At 37.7% G+C, this 18,671-nt stretch overlaps 1 protein-coding gene across 4 annotated transcripts in view; it reads left to right on the top strand.

Annotated features, from left to right (window-relative positions):
• Positions 1-18,671, top strand: part of ARID4A (AT-rich interaction domain 4A) — a 74,580-nt gene that overhangs the window by 48,665 nt on the left and 7,244 nt on the right. For 3 of the 4 annotated variants that reach the window (XM_033187902.1, XM_033187903.1, XM_033187905.1), the window contains 7 exons: positions 2,608-2,858; positions 5,891-6,088; positions 11,429-11,513; positions 13,199-13,400; positions 16,483-17,613; positions 17,813-17,917; positions 18,318-18,524. In XM_033187902.1, the coding sequence (XP_033043793.1) occupies positions 2,608-2,858; positions 5,891-6,088; positions 11,429-11,513; positions 13,199-13,400; positions 16,483-17,613; positions 17,813-17,917; positions 18,318-18,524 (2,179 nt within the window). The remainder of the gene's footprint in view (positions 1-2,607; positions 2,859-5,890; positions 6,089-11,428; positions 11,514-13,198; positions 13,401-16,482; positions 17,614-17,812; positions 17,918-18,317; positions 18,525-18,671) is intronic. The other variant, XM_033187904.1, reaches the window with a different exon arrangement.

The following is an 18,671-nucleotide window of genomic DNA, read 5'->3' as shown; positions in this document are numbered from 1 at the left end:
GGAATTTACCGCACCATCAAAGAAGTTTAATTACTTTAATATGTCTTATTTTTTGGTGGAATCATATTTAATGAAAAAGAATGTGAAATTTCTTTGTCTTATAGTCCAGAAACCAGTTGTTGAAACTGTTCATTCTTTCATGTGGTAAATGGAATCTTCTAGTGAATGTCATGAAGTTTCCAAATTGGTTTTTTCTTTTCTTTTTTTAATTTTTTTTTAAATTGTGGTAAGTATATATAACATAAAATTTGCCACCTTAACTCTTTTCAAGTGTACATTTCATTGGCATTAAGTACATTCTCACTGTTGCATAAGCGTCACCACCATCCAGTTCCAGAATATTTTTACCTTGCAAAACTGAAATTCTGTACCCATTAAACAGTAACTCCTCATTCTTCCCCCAACCCCTAGCAACCACAATTTTACTTTCTGTACCTATGAATTTGATATTCTAGGTATCTTTATATAAGTGAAATCATACAGTGTTTGTCCTTTTGTACTGGCTTATTCACTCAGCATAATATCTGCAAGACATTATGTTGTAGCACGTATCAGAATTTCCTTCCTTTTTAAAGGTGAATAATATTTTATTGTATGTATTGTGGACATACTTTCTTGTCATTACCTAAAAACCTTCCTCGTCCTACATAAAATATCTGCAATGTGCTGTCTAATATAGATGAACCATAAATTTACATTCTCCAAAATTTTCTCCCAATTTTTTACTATTTTAAAAAGTGCTGTAATACATTTGCTTGTAAAAATATCCTCATCACTTATCCACATATATAAGCCAGGCTTCTAAAAATAGCATTTCTCACCTGTAGTCCCAGCTACTCAGGAGGCTGAGGCAGGAGGATCACTTGAAACCAGGAGGCAGAGGTTGTAGCGAGCCAAGATTGCACCACTGTACTCTAGCCTAGGTGATAGAGCGAGACTCCATCTCAAAAAAATGAATAAATAAATAAAAATGGTACTTCTGGGAAAAAGGCATAGAGAGACCCAAATTTTATAGCAGTTGTTTTCATTCATTTACCTACAGATATTTTAAAAGCACCTGCTAGGCCGGGTGTGGTGGCTCACGCCTATAATCCCAGCACTTTGGGAGGCCGAAGCGGGCGGATCACGAGGTCAAGAGATCAAGACCATCCTGGCCACATGGTGAAACCCCGTCTCTACTAAAAATACAAAAATTAGCTGGGCGTGGTGGTGCGCGCCTGTAGTCCCAGCTACTCATGAGGCTGAGGCCGGAGAATCGCTTGAACCTGGGAGGTAGAGGTTGCAGTGAGCTGAGATCATACCACTGCACTCCAGCCTGGCGACACAGTGAGACTCTGTCTCAAAAAAAAAAAAAAAAAACACCTGCTATGTGCCAGCCACTGTGTAGATCTGAGGAGATGGAAGTGCCGTCTTGAAACTTGCATGCTAGTGCTTTATGATAGAAAAAAATTTCTTCTTTTTCTGCCTTTGAAGTGTAAATAGCACATAGCCAGCAACTAGGGAAAACATTTGTTTACTGAGATATTAATTGTATCCTAATGCTTCCTAAGTTGCTGGCTGTTTATCTGCTTTATTCCAAGAAGAGGAGAATTCTGCCAGTGTATAAAAGTTGTCTTGAAATATAACCTAGGAGATAGTGAAATTGCTCACCAGTCATGGTCACTTCAGCATTCAGTGGGCTAGATAGAAGCTACTGGGGGTAAAACATATTGCTGTTGTCCCAGCGAACTCTCCAGATACTCATTCAAATAAGTCTCCTCACTTTTTTTTGCCATTGATGGAATTCAGTCCTTTTAAAATGTAGTCATCACAAATACAGTGACAGTGTAAATTTTGTCTTACTGAGCTGTAGAATTAAAGACCACAGAGCTTTTAAAGAAGCAAAATTCAGGGGATTGGTTTTATTATTGTTACGTTTTATCATTAACATTAGATAATTTATTTTAAATTTTTATTACAGTTGAGGAGTAATAACAATGAGATAAAATGATGTAGTAAACAAAGGAGACAATTTTTATTCCTTTTTTGTTGTTGTTTCCTTTTTTCACTCAAACAGATTCTGACAGATATTTCTTTTTTTTTTTTTTTTTTTTTTGAGACGGAGTCTGGCTCTGTCGCCCAGGCTGGAGTGCGGTGGCCGGATCTCAGCTCACTGCAAGCTCCGCCTCCCGGGTTTACGCCGTTCTCCTGCCTCAGCCTCCCAAGTAGCTGGGACTACAGGCGCCCGCCTCGTCGCCCGGCTAGTTTTTTGTATTCTTTAGTAGAGACGGGGTTTCACCGTATTAGCCAGGATGGTCTCGATCTCCTGACCTTGTGATCCGCCCGTCTCGGCCTCCCAAAGTGCTGGGATTACAGGCTTGAGCCACCGCGCCCGGCCAGATATTTCTTAAGTAGTATGTAGCCAAAGTAGACCTGGACATAATTAAGTAATTTATATTAGTTATTCTTTTACTTTCAAAAGGAAGAGAAATGTACCTTTGAGTTGGTTTTCAGGGCCGTGTTTCAAGCTAGAGTCATTGCTGTGAAGGTTAAAGGAAAAGATGTTTTTTCCTGCTTTTTTCCCCTTTATAGTGATAGCTATTTTAAAGTTTTTATCACCTCTACTAGGGACGAAGGAGAATTGCTCGAGATGTAAATTCTATTAAAAAGGAAATTGAAGAAGAGAAAACAGAAGACAAATTAAAAGACAATGATACAGAAAATAAGGATGTAGATGATGACTATGAAACTGCAGAGAAAAAAGAAAATGAGCCACTACTGGGGAGAAAAAATACACCAAAGCAAAAAGAGAAGAAAATTAAAAAACAGGAGGATTCTGACAAAGATTCAGATGAAGAGGAAGAGAAAAGCCAAGAGAGGTACATTATCTTATGTTTGTTCTCCAGAAGCACCTGTCTGGGGTACAACAGCACTTTGTTCCTGCTTAGAGATTCAGGTTTAAGGGAATGTTTTCTTATTGGGACTTCCGTTCCTCTTGTCTAATGAAGGTGAGACACATTGTGAAGATGATGTGTATTGCCTTTCGGAATCGGAGAATATACTGGTCGCACCATTTTAATAGCACTTGTGCCCTAAACAGTGGCCTCAAAGAAGGCTGCGCCACCCAGTCAAAAGAAAGGTCCTGCAGTTGACAGCAGGGAAGGGAGCTGGAGAAAAATGGAGGAAGTGGACAAGAGGAAACAGCGACAGCAAAAATTCCATTTTAAAAAAGGTACAATGTGGGAAAGCTAACAAACACATGGGTGCACAGTACTAGCAGATGTTTCTGTGTGTTAGCTTTAAGACATTTTTCTTTTTCAAGTTATTGTATTAGATTAAGTGGCATGCACCCCTGATTCTAGTTTGGAAAATACATTCTTGCCCCACATCACAACAATAAATTTTAGATTTTTTAATGTCCATCCTGTTTGCTGTTGAGTAAAACATGTATTCTTTTTTTTCTATGTATTAGACAAGTATGGACTGAACTGACTTAAAAATAGTCAAAGATGAGGCAGTCCAACAGGATCGAGGTAGTCTCTGACCAAGGTATTAGCTGTTTCTGTAAGCGTTGAGAAATGGATTTACTAATTTTAGGACACTACTAAAAATGAATTTTAACTGAGCAACAACATAACACACTTACTTGTAATACCAGCTCTCTTCCATAGTTATTTTTCTATTATTATATGATGTTAATTTTTCTAGAAATTTGAGTTGTTAAGCCAAATTTGGGAAAACTGACCTGCCATTGAGATAATAAATATTTGGAAAAATAGTATGATTAGTGAATGGGAGAGGTAATTTGATTTAATACAAATAGGCACAGGAGCTATCACAATTACATGTGAACTAGGTTAGTGAGTTAAAAAAAGGTTCTGTAATGAAATATAATTAGGATTAGGAAAAGTAGGAGGAAATAATTGGAGTTGAGTATAATGATATGAGTGTAGAATTTTAAATATTTGGATAAACAAATTTAACCAAAGGTGAACCACTTAAAAAGTAGAGCCTAATTGGCCGGGCGCAGTGTCTCACACCTGTAATCCTAGCATTTTGGGAGGCCGCGGCAGGCGGATCACGAGGTCAGGAGATCAAGACCATCCTGGCTAACACGGTGAAACCCCATCTCTACTAAAAATACAAAAATTAGCCAGGAGTGGTGGTGGGCACCTGTATTCCCAGCTACTCGGGAGGCTGAGGCAGGAGAATGGCATGAACCTGGGAGGCGGAGCTTGCAGTAAACCAAGATTGTGCCGCTGCACTCCATCCAGCCTAGGTAACAGAGTGAGACTGTCTCAAAAAAAAAAAAAAGGAAGGCCTAATTATAGTTTGAAGCTTTGTGAAAAGCTTTGAAGCTTTTTGTGAAAAACATCAAAATATGTATATTGAAATATGTATATAACACATTAAAACATATAATACATCTACGTAAAATGTGATTTAAAAAGACTATAACTGCTATGTAAATGGAGATTTATTTTAGAGAAAATTTCACAGACTTGAATATGAAGAACAATATTATCTTAAAGTAGTTTTTCTCATAATGTTTTGAATTTACCTCATCAGTCTATTATTGGAAAGTGTCCTCCAAGAGAAAACATTCCTACTGCAAATGGGCTGTCAAAGCTTCATGTCAGGACCCCCAGGGGTCACCAAAATAATGCCCTATATTTATTACAGAGAACAATACTACTTGTTGAGCTTTTAATGCTTGTGACACTAGAATGATCTTTGATGCAGTTCTCTTGGAGTCTTTACAGCATTGATACACAATGTTTTATTATAAAAATATTAAAAGTATTTTTAGACCTCCCTGTGTTAATCTTCTTTATACCTTATTATCAATACAAAGAAAAACTGATGGAATATGAGTAAACAAATAGAATTCAACACAAATGTAAAGCTTTGTTGTTGTGGTGCTATCCTACAGTGTCAGCAAGTGACCTAATACTCAAATTTCTTTTCTTTGTTAGGGTTGGGAAACCTTTAAAATATAAATTAGTTTAAAAGACATGGTTACTAAGGTAGATAGCCATTGCTTATTATTTTGCCCACTAAAAAAACTAGTCTTGCCAAGAACTATTCTAATTATGGTAGTAAAGCAGATTTAAGAAAATTCAGTTGCAGGAAGTTACAAAATATCCTTAAATCTTTTTTTACATATAAGGTGGCACTTAAATATGAATTCTGAAGAATTTTTTCAGAGCATATTTTTCTTGTTTTGTCAAAAGTGATTTGTTTGATTACAGATCATCATTAGCTGGCACTTAAATACGAATTCTAAATAATTTTTTCAGAGCATATTTTTCTTTCTTTGTTTTGTCAGAAGTGATTTGTTTGATTACAGATCATCATTAGCTGTGACTTGATTGGCTTTTAAAAAGTATGGATTGGCTGGGCGCGGTGGCTCAAGCCTGTAATCCCAGCACTTTGGGAGGCCGAGACGGGCGGATCACGAGGTCAGGAGATCGAGACCATCCTGGCTAACACGGTGAAACCCCGTCTCTACTAAAAAAATACAAAAAATTAGCCGGGCGAGATGGCGGGTGCCTGTAGTCCCAGCTACTCGGGAGGCTGAGGCGAGAGAATGGCGTAAACCCGGGAGGCGGAGCTTGCAGTGAGCTGAGATCCGGCCACTGCACTCCAGCCTGGGCGACAGAGCGAGACTCCGTCTCAAAAAAAAAAAAAAAAAAAAAAGTATGGATTTACTTTGGTGCACCTTTACGTAATAATTCCTTAGTAAGTAGGCCACAGAAATCTTCTCCTTCTCCTCCTTCTTCTCCTCCTCCACTGATATGTTATTAAGGTAATATTTAGGTTGTGAATAATCTACCTGTTGAATTCTTTTAGCATATTTTATTCTCCATTAAGTTGTTAGTAGCATTATCAATATTATAACTTACTGCAGGGAAGAAACTGAAAGCAAATGTGACTCTGAGGGAGAGGAAGATGAGGAAGACATGGAACCCTGCCTAACAGGAACCAAAGTGAAAGTAAAATACGGACGAGGGAAGACTCAGAAAATTTATGAAGCCAGTATTAAAAGCACTGAAATTGATGATGGAGAAGTTTTATATTTGGTACATTACTATGGATGGAATGTCAGGTAAGCAAGAAAGTATTTTCTTACTATTGAAATTTTTTCAGTGGTTAAATAGAACATCAACTTAATGTTGTGAAGAGTGAAAGCAAGTGATGGTATATATTTACAAAGCACACCTTGATTCTGAATTTTCCAAGACTTTGACATTCCTGCTGTTATACTAGCAGTGTCAGTGCTTCTAGCCAGAGACTACCAGGATCACACCTGTAGTTAGAACAAGTTACATTTATTACTCATTTATAGTGAGGAAGAACACACAGCAAGAGGAACCATAGGGCACCTTAGTAATAAGGTGTTAAATGAATCAACAGAGGCTCAAGGCACCACCTTTGGAAAACAATAATTCATAATTCTGTGGAGACATATTACTGAATATGAGCAGGGAGCCACGCCCACAGTTTCCAACTGTGCAGTATTTGTTTCATTAATCAGAAATCAAGCCTGTGTCAAGCACTGTAATAATTCTAAGTCGACTAATTAGTAAAACAGAATGTTAGAACTTAGATTTGGTCTTCCATTAGATTATTTTGGGGAGGGTTTAAGAAAGGCAGGGCATGGTGGTTCATGCCTGTAATACCAGCACTTTGGGAGGTGGAGGCAGAAGATCTGCTTGAGGCCAGGAGTTTGAGACCAGACCTGGCAACATAGTTAGACCCCCATATGTACAAAAAATTAAAATTAAAAATTAGCCTGGCATTGTGGCACGTACCTGTAGTCCCAGCTACCCAGAAGGCTGAGGTGAGAGGATCACTGGAGCCCAGGAGTTGGAGGCTGCAATGAGCTATGATCATGTCACTGCACTCCAGCCTGGATGATGGAGCAAAACCCTGTCTCTTATTAAAAAAGAAAAAGAAAAAAAAGGGATTTTGCTCCATATTGGATCCTGTCAGGAAGCTGGGGTAATTATAATTGGTTTTCTTAATAAATCTTATCTAGAAGGAGAGACAGACCAAGGTAACACTATAACTGGTAAAGAAACAGCAATCACTCACATTAGTCAAGAAAAAAAAGATGTCGTTTTTGTGACTTGGACAATGTTCCTGTTTTTTCTGTGTTCAGACACGATTAGGAAGTGGTCTTGTTTTTGTTTTGATACATCATGGTCACAGAATGGACTTGTCTGATGTTGATGCTCTTTGAAATTGTTCATGTTTCAATAGCAGGATAGTGTGGCCTAGCTATGAGTGCCAGACTAGCTCCAAGCAACACCAAGGCCCAACTGATAGTGCCAGGCAAATTCCTAAATGTCGGAGGCTGCCTTTCTTGTTCTCTTTTACAAAATCTGGCATGTTTAATATCTCTGGTTGCCCTGTATTTATTTGGAGCCAGACTGCTCCTGAGTTTCTCTATACACTAGATGTGAGCTCTGTTATGACTCAAATCCCTCATCTCTAAACTGGGAAAAATACAGTTCCTATTTTGTAGAGGTGTTATATAATGCAGTAGTTCCCTCTCATCTGCTGGAAATGTGTTCCAAGACCCCCAGTGGCTGCTAAAACTTCAGATAGTACTGAATCCTATATATCCTATCATTTTTCCTATACATACATACCTACAATAAAGTTTAATTTATAAGTTAAGCACAGTAAGAGATTAACAATAATAATAAAATACAGCAATTATAACAATATATTGTAATAAAAGTTATATGAATATAGTCTTTCTCTCAAAATATCTTAATATTTTTGGACCATGGATAATTGAACTGTGCTGTGGCTAAGCAGGGACTACTGTAGTGATAATATTTGTATTAAGATGTAAATGCTTAGAATCATGCCTGGCACTTAGTGCTCCATGAATGTTAACTGTTTTGTTTTCTTTACAATATATTGCTGAATTCAGGGGAAAAGGACTATATCTTACCAACTTTCAGTCATTATATTTCCAGTTGCATCACGATAGCCTTCTTTCTTCCTCAGATTCTTATTTAGTTCACAACTATCCACTCCTGTTTCACATCTGTATATGTCTGTGTTCTGCTTTCTAGAATTTCCCATATCATCTTTCTTTCTTATCTCTTTAATGTTTTACTTTATGACTCTTCTCAGCAGTCATTTTATTATACACTCAGGTTTTGGATTGGTCATCTCCCTAATTCGTTACTTAACTGGTACTCTCCTGGTTCATGGTTTTTCATTGTTCTTGTCTACTCCTAAAAGCTGGTATAATTCTGGCCTGTTCATCGAGATGAAGCCACCATGGTTCCTAAAGAATTTAGCCAGATTCCTGAAAGGGAGTATCTGCAAGTGTAAGAAGTGTGAGAAGAGTCCTGGTCTCTCACTGAGAAATCCTGGGACTGTCCTTGGTTAGTAGTATTAGTGCTAGAAGTACCTACATGGTATACTGCTTTGTCCAGTGTCGCCAGGACCAAGTACACTAAAAATCAGGCTTGTGCTTCTTGGTTGTCTGATACCTTCTTTGGAATTGTGGAATTGGATAGAGTTATCCCTTTGTTAGCCCTGGATCAGATACATAACTCTCTTATTGCACTTACCAGACTGTACTTGATTTTACCCTATGTCTGTCTTTTATAACAGACTATGGGTTGCATGAGAGCATGGGCCATGTTTATTCTCTACGTACTTCCTGATACAGTGCATACTAGTAGGCCCTCAGTATATGTTCAGATGAATAAACATTTCCATATAAGTTAACAAAGTACAGATATTTAAAGGCCTAGTACAATGCTCATAGCCAGTCCCATTTTAGAAACTAGCTACTGTGTTAATGAGGTGAGAGATAGTTTTCAAATCATAGTACAGGTAGTTCCCAACTTACAGTGGTTCAACTTCAATTTTTTAAAATTTAAAATGGTTCAAAAGCTATATGCATTCAGTAGAAGCCATACTTAGAATTTTGATTTTTTTTTTTTTAAGACGGAGTCTTGCTTTGTCACCAGGCTGGAGTGCAGTGGTGCGATCTGGGCTCACTGCAACCTCCGCCTCCTGGGTTCAAGCGATTCTCCTGCCTCAGCATCCCCAGCCTCCCAAGTAGCTGGGGTTATAGATGCATGCCACCACGCCCAGCTAATTTTTGTATTTTTAGTAGAGATGGGGTTTCACCATGTTGGCCAGGATGGTCTCGATCTCTTGATCTTGTGATCCGCCCGCCTCGGCCTCCCAAAGTGCTGGGATTACAGGCGTGAACCACTGCACCCGGCCTGAATTTTGATTTTTTTTTTTACTGGTCTAGTGATATGCAGTATGATGCTCTCTCATCAGACTGTGCAGTGGTGGCAAGCCACATCAAGCAGCGAAGAAACCATGAGACTAATCAACCAATACTGTACAGTGTATTCAATAAATTACATGAGATATTTTAGACTTTATTACAGAATAGACTTCATGTTAGATGATTTTGCTCAACTGTAGGCTAATATAAGTGTTCTGAGCATGTTTAAGGTAGGCTAAGCTAAGCTGTGATGTTCAGTAGGCTAGATGTATTAAATGCATTTTTCGACTTAGGATATTTTCAATTTGTGATGAGTTTATCAGGACATAATGGCATCATAAGTAAAGGAGCATCTGTATAGGTAGTCATGGTACCATGTCAGCTGAAATACATGCATACAGGAACCATGTCCTTACTTTGTACATCTCCATGGTAACTGGTTTACAAAGCAAGAATATCGTTTCCAGATACATGAGTTTCTGTTAACATGCTACAGTCTAAAGCAAGTTTGTCCAACCCGTGGCCCACAGGCCATATGCAGCCCGGGATGGCCTTGAATGTGGCTCAACACAAATTCATAAACTTTCTTAAAACATGAGAGTTTTTTTGTTTGTGTGGTTATTTTTTCTTTTTCTTTTTCTTTTTTTTTTTTTTTGCTCATCAGCTATCATTAGTGTTATTTTATGTGTGGCCCAAGACAATTCTTCTTCTTCCATTGTGACCCAGAGAAGCCAAACGATTGGACACTCCTGGTCTAAAGCAAGGACTGCCTGTAGTTTCTTCAATTAAGTGTACATATTTTTAGATTTTGACTTAATTCTATAAATACTTGTATATTTATATAATGTAAAAACTGTTATTTAGTTCCAGAAAACTTAATTTCTTATTTGCCCCTGATTAGTCACTTGGACTATAGACATTCAGCAGTGATAGTAATCATTTGAGAAGGCCAGATGCAGTGGCTCATACCTATAATCCTAGCACTTTGGGAAGCTGAGGTAGGCAGATCACATGAGCTCTGGAATTCAAGACCAGCCTGGGCAACATGGCAAAACTTCCCTGTCTCTATAAAAATTACAAAAATTAGCTTGGTGCAATGGTGTACACCCATGGTCTCATCTACTCAGGAGGCTGAGGTGGGAGGATCATCTGAGCCCAGGGGATCATGCCTCTGCACTCCATCCTGGCAACAGAGTGAGACCCCCTCTCAAAAAAATTGCTGGTCCAGTGGCTCACCCCTGTAATGCCAGCCCTTTGGGAGGCCAAGGTGAGCAGATCACCTGAGGTCAGGAATTCAAGACCAGCCTGGTCAACATGGCGAAACCCTGTCTCTACGAAAAATAAAAAATTAGCTGGGTGTGGTGGGCACCTGTAATCCCAGATACTCGGGAGCTGAGGCATGAGAATCACTTGAACCCAGGAGGCAGAGGTTGCAGTGAGCCAAGATGGCACCATTGCATGCCAGTCTGGGCAACAACATTGAAACTGTCCCCCAAAAAATAAAAATTAAATTAAAAATAAATTTAAAAATAAAAATTTTAAGTAAAAGTTTAGGGGAAATGAGTTTTCAACTTGAGCTAAACAGAATAAACTTAGATAAAGGAGGTGAAATACAGATACCTCTAAAAAATTTCAGAGTCCTAAAGGCAATGTAGTTCAGAAGAAAATTTTATTGGAAATACTAGAGACTAATTTTTTATGTTTTTACTAGAGACTAGAGAGAGTGTTGAGGAGGAAAAGGAAGTTGAAATGGACTTGATAAAATAACCTGAAACTGATCACCTTGCAAATCTGAATTTATCTGACTAGCTTTCTATTATTCATTCAATAGAACGAATTCTAGTGCAGAATCTGATTATAAGCTCAGGTCTGTAAAAGCTGTAGAAAACAAAGCAGTTCAGATTGTCTTGAATCTAGAGTTTGCTTTCCAAGACCTCCTTCTAAACCTGTTAACTCTTAAATCCTCTTGCCTTTCCCTGGTGGTTATACAAAATACCTAGTAGAGTTATTGGCACATGTTACCAGCAAACCAGCCCCTGTGCCCTTCATATTCTTGCCAACACTAAGAACAAACTATTTAGTCTGTCTCACTGTTGTTTTTGTTTGGTGAATACATTTCAAAAAGGTTATAATTTATGAAGCTTGTACCTATTCTTTTTTTTTTTTTTTAAGGTATGATGAGTGGGTGAAGGCTGACAGGATAATCTGGCCTTTGGACAAAGGTGGACCAAAGAAAAAACAGAAGAAAAAAGCGAAAGTATGTTTGTAGATTTATGTCCCTTATAATATGTATAGGAATTATTCAAATTGTATTGTGTGTTTTTTAAGACTTCTTAGTTTTAGGTTTATACCAAGATTAAGAACAAGGTATATAGACCTCCCATGTACTCTCTGCCCCATACCTGCATAGTCTTCCCAAATTGTCAACATCCCCCACCAGAGTGGGGTATTTGTTACAACTGATGTGCCTATATTGACACATTATTGTCACCCAGAGTACATCATTTACATTAGGGTTCACCGTTGGTGGTGTGTATGCTATGGATTTTGACAAATATATAATGACATGGATCTACCACTATAGTATCATATAGAGTAACTTTACTGCCCTAAAAGTCCTTTATATTCTGTTTATTCTTAACCCCACCCCAACCCCTGACAACTACTGACATTTTACTCTCTCCATCGTTTTTTCCATTTCGAGAATATCATATAATTGTAATCATACACCATATAGCCTTTTTAGATTGGCTTCTTTTGCTTAGTAATATGCATATACGATATTGTGTTTGTTTAATAAATCTTTTTATTGTAATAATCATCTTGGCCGGGTGTGGTGGCTCACGCCTGTAATCCTAGCACTTTGGGAGGCTGAGGTGGGCAGATCACGAGGTCAGGAGATCAAGACCATCCTGGCTAACACTGTGAAACTCTGTCTCTACTGAAAATACAAAAAATTAGCCAGGCGTGGTGGCAAGCACCTGTAATCCCAGCTACTCGGAAGACTGAGGCAGGAGAATGGCGTGAACCCGGGAGGCGGAGCTTGCAGTGAGCCGAGATCGCGCCACTGCACTCCAGCCTGGGCAACAGAGCAAGACTCTGTCTCAAAAAAAAAAAAAAAAAAATCTTGATTCTTGAAAGTTAGTTGTGATCTTTTCTTTATAACCCAGGAGCTTAAAAGTAACACATTACCACATTGTTTTGGCAAAAGTGAAAATCAGCAACCCTTAGGACATGACTTTCAAACTCATATTCCCGTAGAGGCTTTATAGGAGAAGGATGAAGTAGGACTAACCGTGACAAACGAGAGGACACATTCCTCATTTAGACAGAATGGAACTAACCACTCTGCTGTGGGAATGCAGACCCAGGGTTGCCAGATTTTAGGATTTTTCAAGACCACTATATTTCTTAAAATGTGAAATTTGACTTTTAAATGCTAGAAGCCAATACTAAAATTTTAAAACACATATATACTGGCCAGTTGTGCCCTCACCCACACCCTCAGTTGTCAAGCTTTGCTGTAGAGATTTGCCCATGGTTTTGTCTACTGGATGATAGATATCTTTCCTTTCTGCAGGGGATAGTCGGGAACAGTGGGGAGTGCTGAATGGTTGTATAGCCTTCTAATACTCTGACGCTGACCATCACAATATAATTCCAGTATTACAAATTGTACAATATTGTATCTATGTAAATACAAAATACGTTAGAAATTCAGAAGTGGAGGATTATATACCAATTTCAGTGACACTAATGTTAATAAGTGCCGATAACCTCTCAGACCAGCCAGAAAACTCTTGATCCTTCTATAAGCACAGACTAGGAAGTGACATATAAAATATCAAACCTTTTTTGAGATGTAGTTTTCTTTGGATAAGTAGAATGTTCATTTTTCATAAAGCATTGGCCCTTCTCATACATTTTGTTGTTGTTGCCCAGAATAAAGAAGATAGTGAAAAGGACGAAAAGAGAGATGAGGAGAGGCAGAAGTCAAAACGGGGACGACCTCCTTTAAAATCAACCCTTTCATCAAACATGCCGTATGGCTTATCTAAGACAGCAAACAGTGAAGGAAAATCAGGTACCAGAAGTGCTCGCAGCAATATACCAGACAGCTCACCTCTGTCAAATGGAATGGAAGGTGCTCGATTTTGAGGATGGCTGACTTTAAAAGAAATAACATAAATAATAAAACTTCCATTGTGTGAAATATTCACAGTACAGGTTGAGTATTCCTTGCCCAAAATGCTTGGGACTAGAAGTGTTTTGGATTTTTGGATTTTTTTTTTTAAATTATTTTTGAATATTGCATATACATAATGAGCTATCTTGGGGATAGGACCCAAGTCTAAACATGAAAATTAGTGCTTCATATATACCTTATACACATAGCCTGAAAGTAATTTTATACCATATTTTTAATAGTTTTGTTCATGAAATAAAGATTGTGTACTTTGAACCATCAGAAATCAAAGGTATAACTGTCTCAGCCACCCATGTGAACAGTCTGTGATTGTTTGGCATCACTGTTATTCTTGACTCTGAATTTATATGCCACCTACTGATAAGTAATTTTCTTACACTTACACATAATTACATAACAGTAAAACATGACTTACAATTAATACAGTGGAAAAATAGTGTGTGTAAGGAAACTAAGCAGCGAGGTAGCATCACCAGAATATCTGTACTGGCTGCTAAACAACAATGACAACAAACAGCAGGCTTTCAGTCTCCACCTACGATGCCGTGTTTTCATTAAAAGGTTACCTGTATACTAGCCTGGGGCTGCCGAAGACAGTTGTGCACCTGTGTTTGGATGCAGGTGTGGAATTTTCTACTTGGGGCGTCATGTTGGTGCCCAAAAAGTTTTGGAATTTGGAGCATTTTGGATTTCAGGTTTTTGGACTAGGGGTGTTCAACCTGTAAATCACCTAGGTTTTTAATCTCATATGATTGAAACTATAAAATTTGATTTGAAGAAAATATTTTGCTGTATCATTTTTATTTGAAATTCAGTGATGTTTTCATTTAGGAATACTTTTTCTCATAAATATCTTAAAAATAATATATTTTAATAGAAGGTGAATTGACAATCCATGCATCCTAATGTGTGCTACACTTTCCCTCAAAGTCTGTACCAGTGTCTCCTATAAATTCAATGCTGTTCACCTGGGATCTTTCAGCAAAGCTGAAACCATGTGGTTCTAAGAGAATACAGACTACTGTGGTACAGGCATGTTTTATAATGAGTATAGGTGAACATATTTTATTCTGCTTGTACTCATTTTCCCCACTTTTCTACCTCTGTATACTTTTAAATGTAATTAAGAAATTATAGGCTGAGCGCAGTGGTTCATGCCTGTAATCCAGCACCTTGGGAGACTGAGGCAGAAGGATCACTTGAGCCCAGGAGTTCCAGACCAGCCAGGGCAATATAGTGAGACCCCATCTTTACGAAAAAAATTTAAAAATTAGCCAGGCATGGTGGTGTGCACCTGTGGTCCCAGCTACTCAGAAGGCTGAGGTGGGAGGATTGCTTGAGTCTGGGAGGTCAAGGCTACAGCAAGTGTAATCATATCATTGCACTCCACCCTGGGTAGCAGAGCGAGACCCCACCTTACTCTGTCGCCCAGGCTGGAGTGTAGTGGCGCAATCTCAGCTCCCTGCAACCTCCAACTCCTGGGTTCGAGCAGTTTTCCTGCCTCAGCCTCCCAAGTAGCTGGGACCACAGGTGTGCACCACCATACCTGGCTGATTTTTGTATTTTTAGTAGCAACGGGGTTTTACTGTGTTAACCAGGCTGGTCTCGCACTCTTGACCTCAAGTGATCTACCCGCCTCAGCCTCCTAAAGTGCTGGAATTACAGGCATGAGCCACTGTGCCCAGGCCCGAAAAAAGAAATTTTAAATGGTTGTCTTACATAAAAATTTCTCTTCTTTCAAGAAAAAAGCTATACTGAACTACATGTTTGCTATTAGTACATGTGGTGCTTGTGTGCAAATTATAAAAGGACATCCTTCCTCTTTACTGCCATCTGCTGACAAATGAAAGATGTCCACAAAGTGAAAGGTACCTAGAAGGCATAACTGTTTAGTGTCCAGTTTACAAAACTACATACCAGCCTTATTAAACTACCACTGAAAGGGATTTTTTAAAACATGAAAATGAATTCTACATTCTGTTTATGATAAAACCACAAAATAAAATTGTATACACCTTTTCACTTAAAAATTCGTGTTTGCTGTTTTGAACTTCTTGAGAATATGAGCACCATGTGGACAAGATTTTTATATTTTTTAGATCCTATACAGTCTTAGAACCCTACTTTATTATTTTACAAGTTCCCTTACTTACAGGGAATAATTTTTGTTTCCTATACTTTCTTGTTTGTTAAGAATATTTAAAGTTTTGAGGATTCCAGTTGCCCATTTTAAAAACTTTTCTTGCTGGGCGCCATAGCTCATGCCTGTAATCCCAGCACTTTGGGAGGCTGACATGGGTGGATCACTTGAGGTCAGGAGTTTGAGACCAGCCTGGCCAACGTGACAAAACCCCGTCTCTACTAAAAATACAAAAATTAGCCGGGCATGGTGGCCCGCGTCTATCCCAGCTCCTCAGGAGGCTGAGGCAGGAGAATGGCTTGAACCTGGGAGGCGGAGCTTGCAGTGAGCCGAGATCACGCCACTGCACTCCAACCTGGGCGACCGAGTGAGACTGTGTCTTAAAAAAAAAAAAAACAAAAAAAGAAAAGGAAAGGAAAGAAAAAAAACTTTTCTTTCCACAATTATTTTAAGTAGAATGTCATGTTCCTTTCTTAGGATACAAAATGCCCATCACATGTCCCTCCTAGATACTATCTCAAACCACTTAACAAATTAACTTCATGTCTAGGATGTCTAGGTACTAATCCTTTGATTTTTTTTTAAGGACTCTTGTACCTAAATATCATACTGGGGAATATTGCAAAATAGCTTTTCATATAGATTTGAGTTAGTAATACGCAATATAATATATTTTTACTTGGAGCTTAATGTAGATTCCCCTCCCCCTCAAATTCTTGGCACAAATGTTATGATTTGTTTTATATCGGAAATTTCTACAGGGAGGTATTCAGAGGTACATGATTAATATTTTTATTATTATTTTTGGTAAGATTTTTATTATAAAATTACATTGGTAATATAAAAGCCTGCATAATATAATAATATTTCCTCTTACAGACTCTTGTTCATCTGATAGTGAAGCAGAAGATGCTTTAGAAAAGAATCTAATAAATGAAGAACTTTCTCTTAAAGATGAACTAGAAAAAAATGAAAATTTGAATGATGATAAGCTAGATGAAGAAAATCCAAAGATTTCTGCACACATGTTAAAAGAAAATGATAGGACTCAGATGCAGCCTTTAGAAACCCTGAAGTTAGAAGTTGGAGAGAATGAACAAATAGTACAGATTTTTGGAAACAAAATGGAACAAGCAGAAGAAGTTAAGAAAGAAGCCGAAAAATCTCCAAAAGGAAAGGGAAGACGAAGCAAGACAAAAGATCTTTCCTTAGAAATTATAAAGATTTCATCATTTGGCCAGAATGAAGCAGGAAGTGAACCTCATATAGAGGCTCGTAGTCTTGAATTGTCTTCATTAGACAATAAAAACTTCTCTTCTTCTACAGAAGATGAAATTGACCAATGTGTGAAAGAAAAGAAGTTGAAACGGAAAATACTAGGACAATCATCACCAGAGAAAAAAATAAGAATTGAGAATGGAATGGAAATGACAACTACTGTATCTCAAGAAAGGACCAGTGATTGTATTGGATCTGAGGGAATGAAAAAGTTAAATTTTGAACAGCACTTTGAAAGAGAAAATGAAGGAATGCCATCATTGATAGCAGAGTCAAACCAATGCATCCAACAACTGACTAGTGAAAGATTTGATAGTCCAGCTGAAGAAACTGTAAATATTCCACTAAAAGAAGATGAGGATGCAATGCCTCTGATTGGGCCTGAAACCTTGGTTTGCCATGAAGTAGATTTGGATGATTTGGATGAAAAGGATAAGACCAGCATTGAGGATGTAGCAGTTGAAAGCTCTGAGTCTAACTCTCTTGTTTCTATTCCACCTGCCCTACCTCCTGTAGTCCAACATAACTTTTCAGTAGCTTCACCACTTACTCTTAGTCAAGATGAGTCTCGAAGCGTAAAAAGTGAGAGTGATATAACGATTGAAGTTGATAGTATTGCTGAAGAATCTCAAGAAGGTCTTTGTGAGAGGGAATCGGCAAATGGATTTGAAACTAATGTTGCCTCTGGTACCTGTAGTATAATTGTACAAGAGAGAGAGAGCAGAGAGAAGGGTAAGGACTTTCTAGGGAAAAGTTAGTGTTTATATGTAAACCAAAAATTAAAACTGTTGAGTTTTAGGTACTGTTGATCTGTAAAGTACTTTCTTTTTCTTTTCTCTCTTCTTAAAAAAAGAAATGTCAGTGTAGTCTGTTGAATAAATATACTTCCTCTTTTTTTTTTTTTTACGTTCTCTTTTTCATCTTATTTCAGGTCAGAAAAGACCAAGTGATGGCAGTAGTGGATTAATGGCAAAAAAGCAAAAGCGTACCCCAAAGCGAACAAATGCTGCAGCCAAAAATGAAAAGAATGGAACAGGTTGGTGTTTTTCAATGCTAGCTTTAGTCTTACAGTGTTAGTATTTTTAGCAGTTTGTTGGCTTGTTTTAAACATAAATGGAGCAATACTATATTGTTTTATAACTTTGCATTTTCATTTAACAGTATTATACTACATATTTTGCTATTTTTATTCTTATGAACTCTAGTTCATTCTTTTTAACAACTTTAGGAAAGTATTAAAAAGTTTATCATTTTTAACCATTTCTCGTTGGTGAGCATTTAGGTTTTGTTTTTTTTTTTAATACTGTTATAAACTTTGTGCATTTGTGCACATATTTCTGTAGGATACCAAAAATGTAATTGTTAGGTCTGTTGCATTTTGATATTTAAGAATTTTATCATTTATAATCTGAGTTAATCTTTTTTATTATTTATAGGACAAAGCAGTGATAGTGAAGATCTTCCTGTCCTAGACAATTCAAGTAAATGTACCCCAGTAAAGCATCTTAATGTATCTAAGCCACAGAAACCTGCACGATCTCCTGCAAGAATATCCCCACACATCAAAGATGGAGAGAAAGATAAACACAGAGAAAAACATCCAAATTCATCCCCTAGGACATATAAATGGAGCTTTCAACTCAGTAAGAAGCTTATAGAAAACTTGATAGATGAATACTGTAAAGTGGAATATATCTTAAAATATCAACTTGGATTAATGTTAATAAAATAAGGAATAATGATTAACTATTTAGATATTCCAAATACTGCCTTAGCAATAATCACTACGT

This window comes from Trachypithecus francoisi, unplaced genomic scaffold (genome assembly GCF_009764315.1).
Source record: "Trachypithecus francoisi isolate TF-2019V2 unplaced genomic scaffold, Tfra_2.0 Lachesis_group3, whole genome shotgun sequence".
NCBI lineage: Eukaryota > Metazoa > Chordata > Mammalia > Primates > Cercopithecidae > Trachypithecus > Trachypithecus francoisi.
This window is presented reverse-complemented; position numbering and strand designations above follow the sequence as displayed.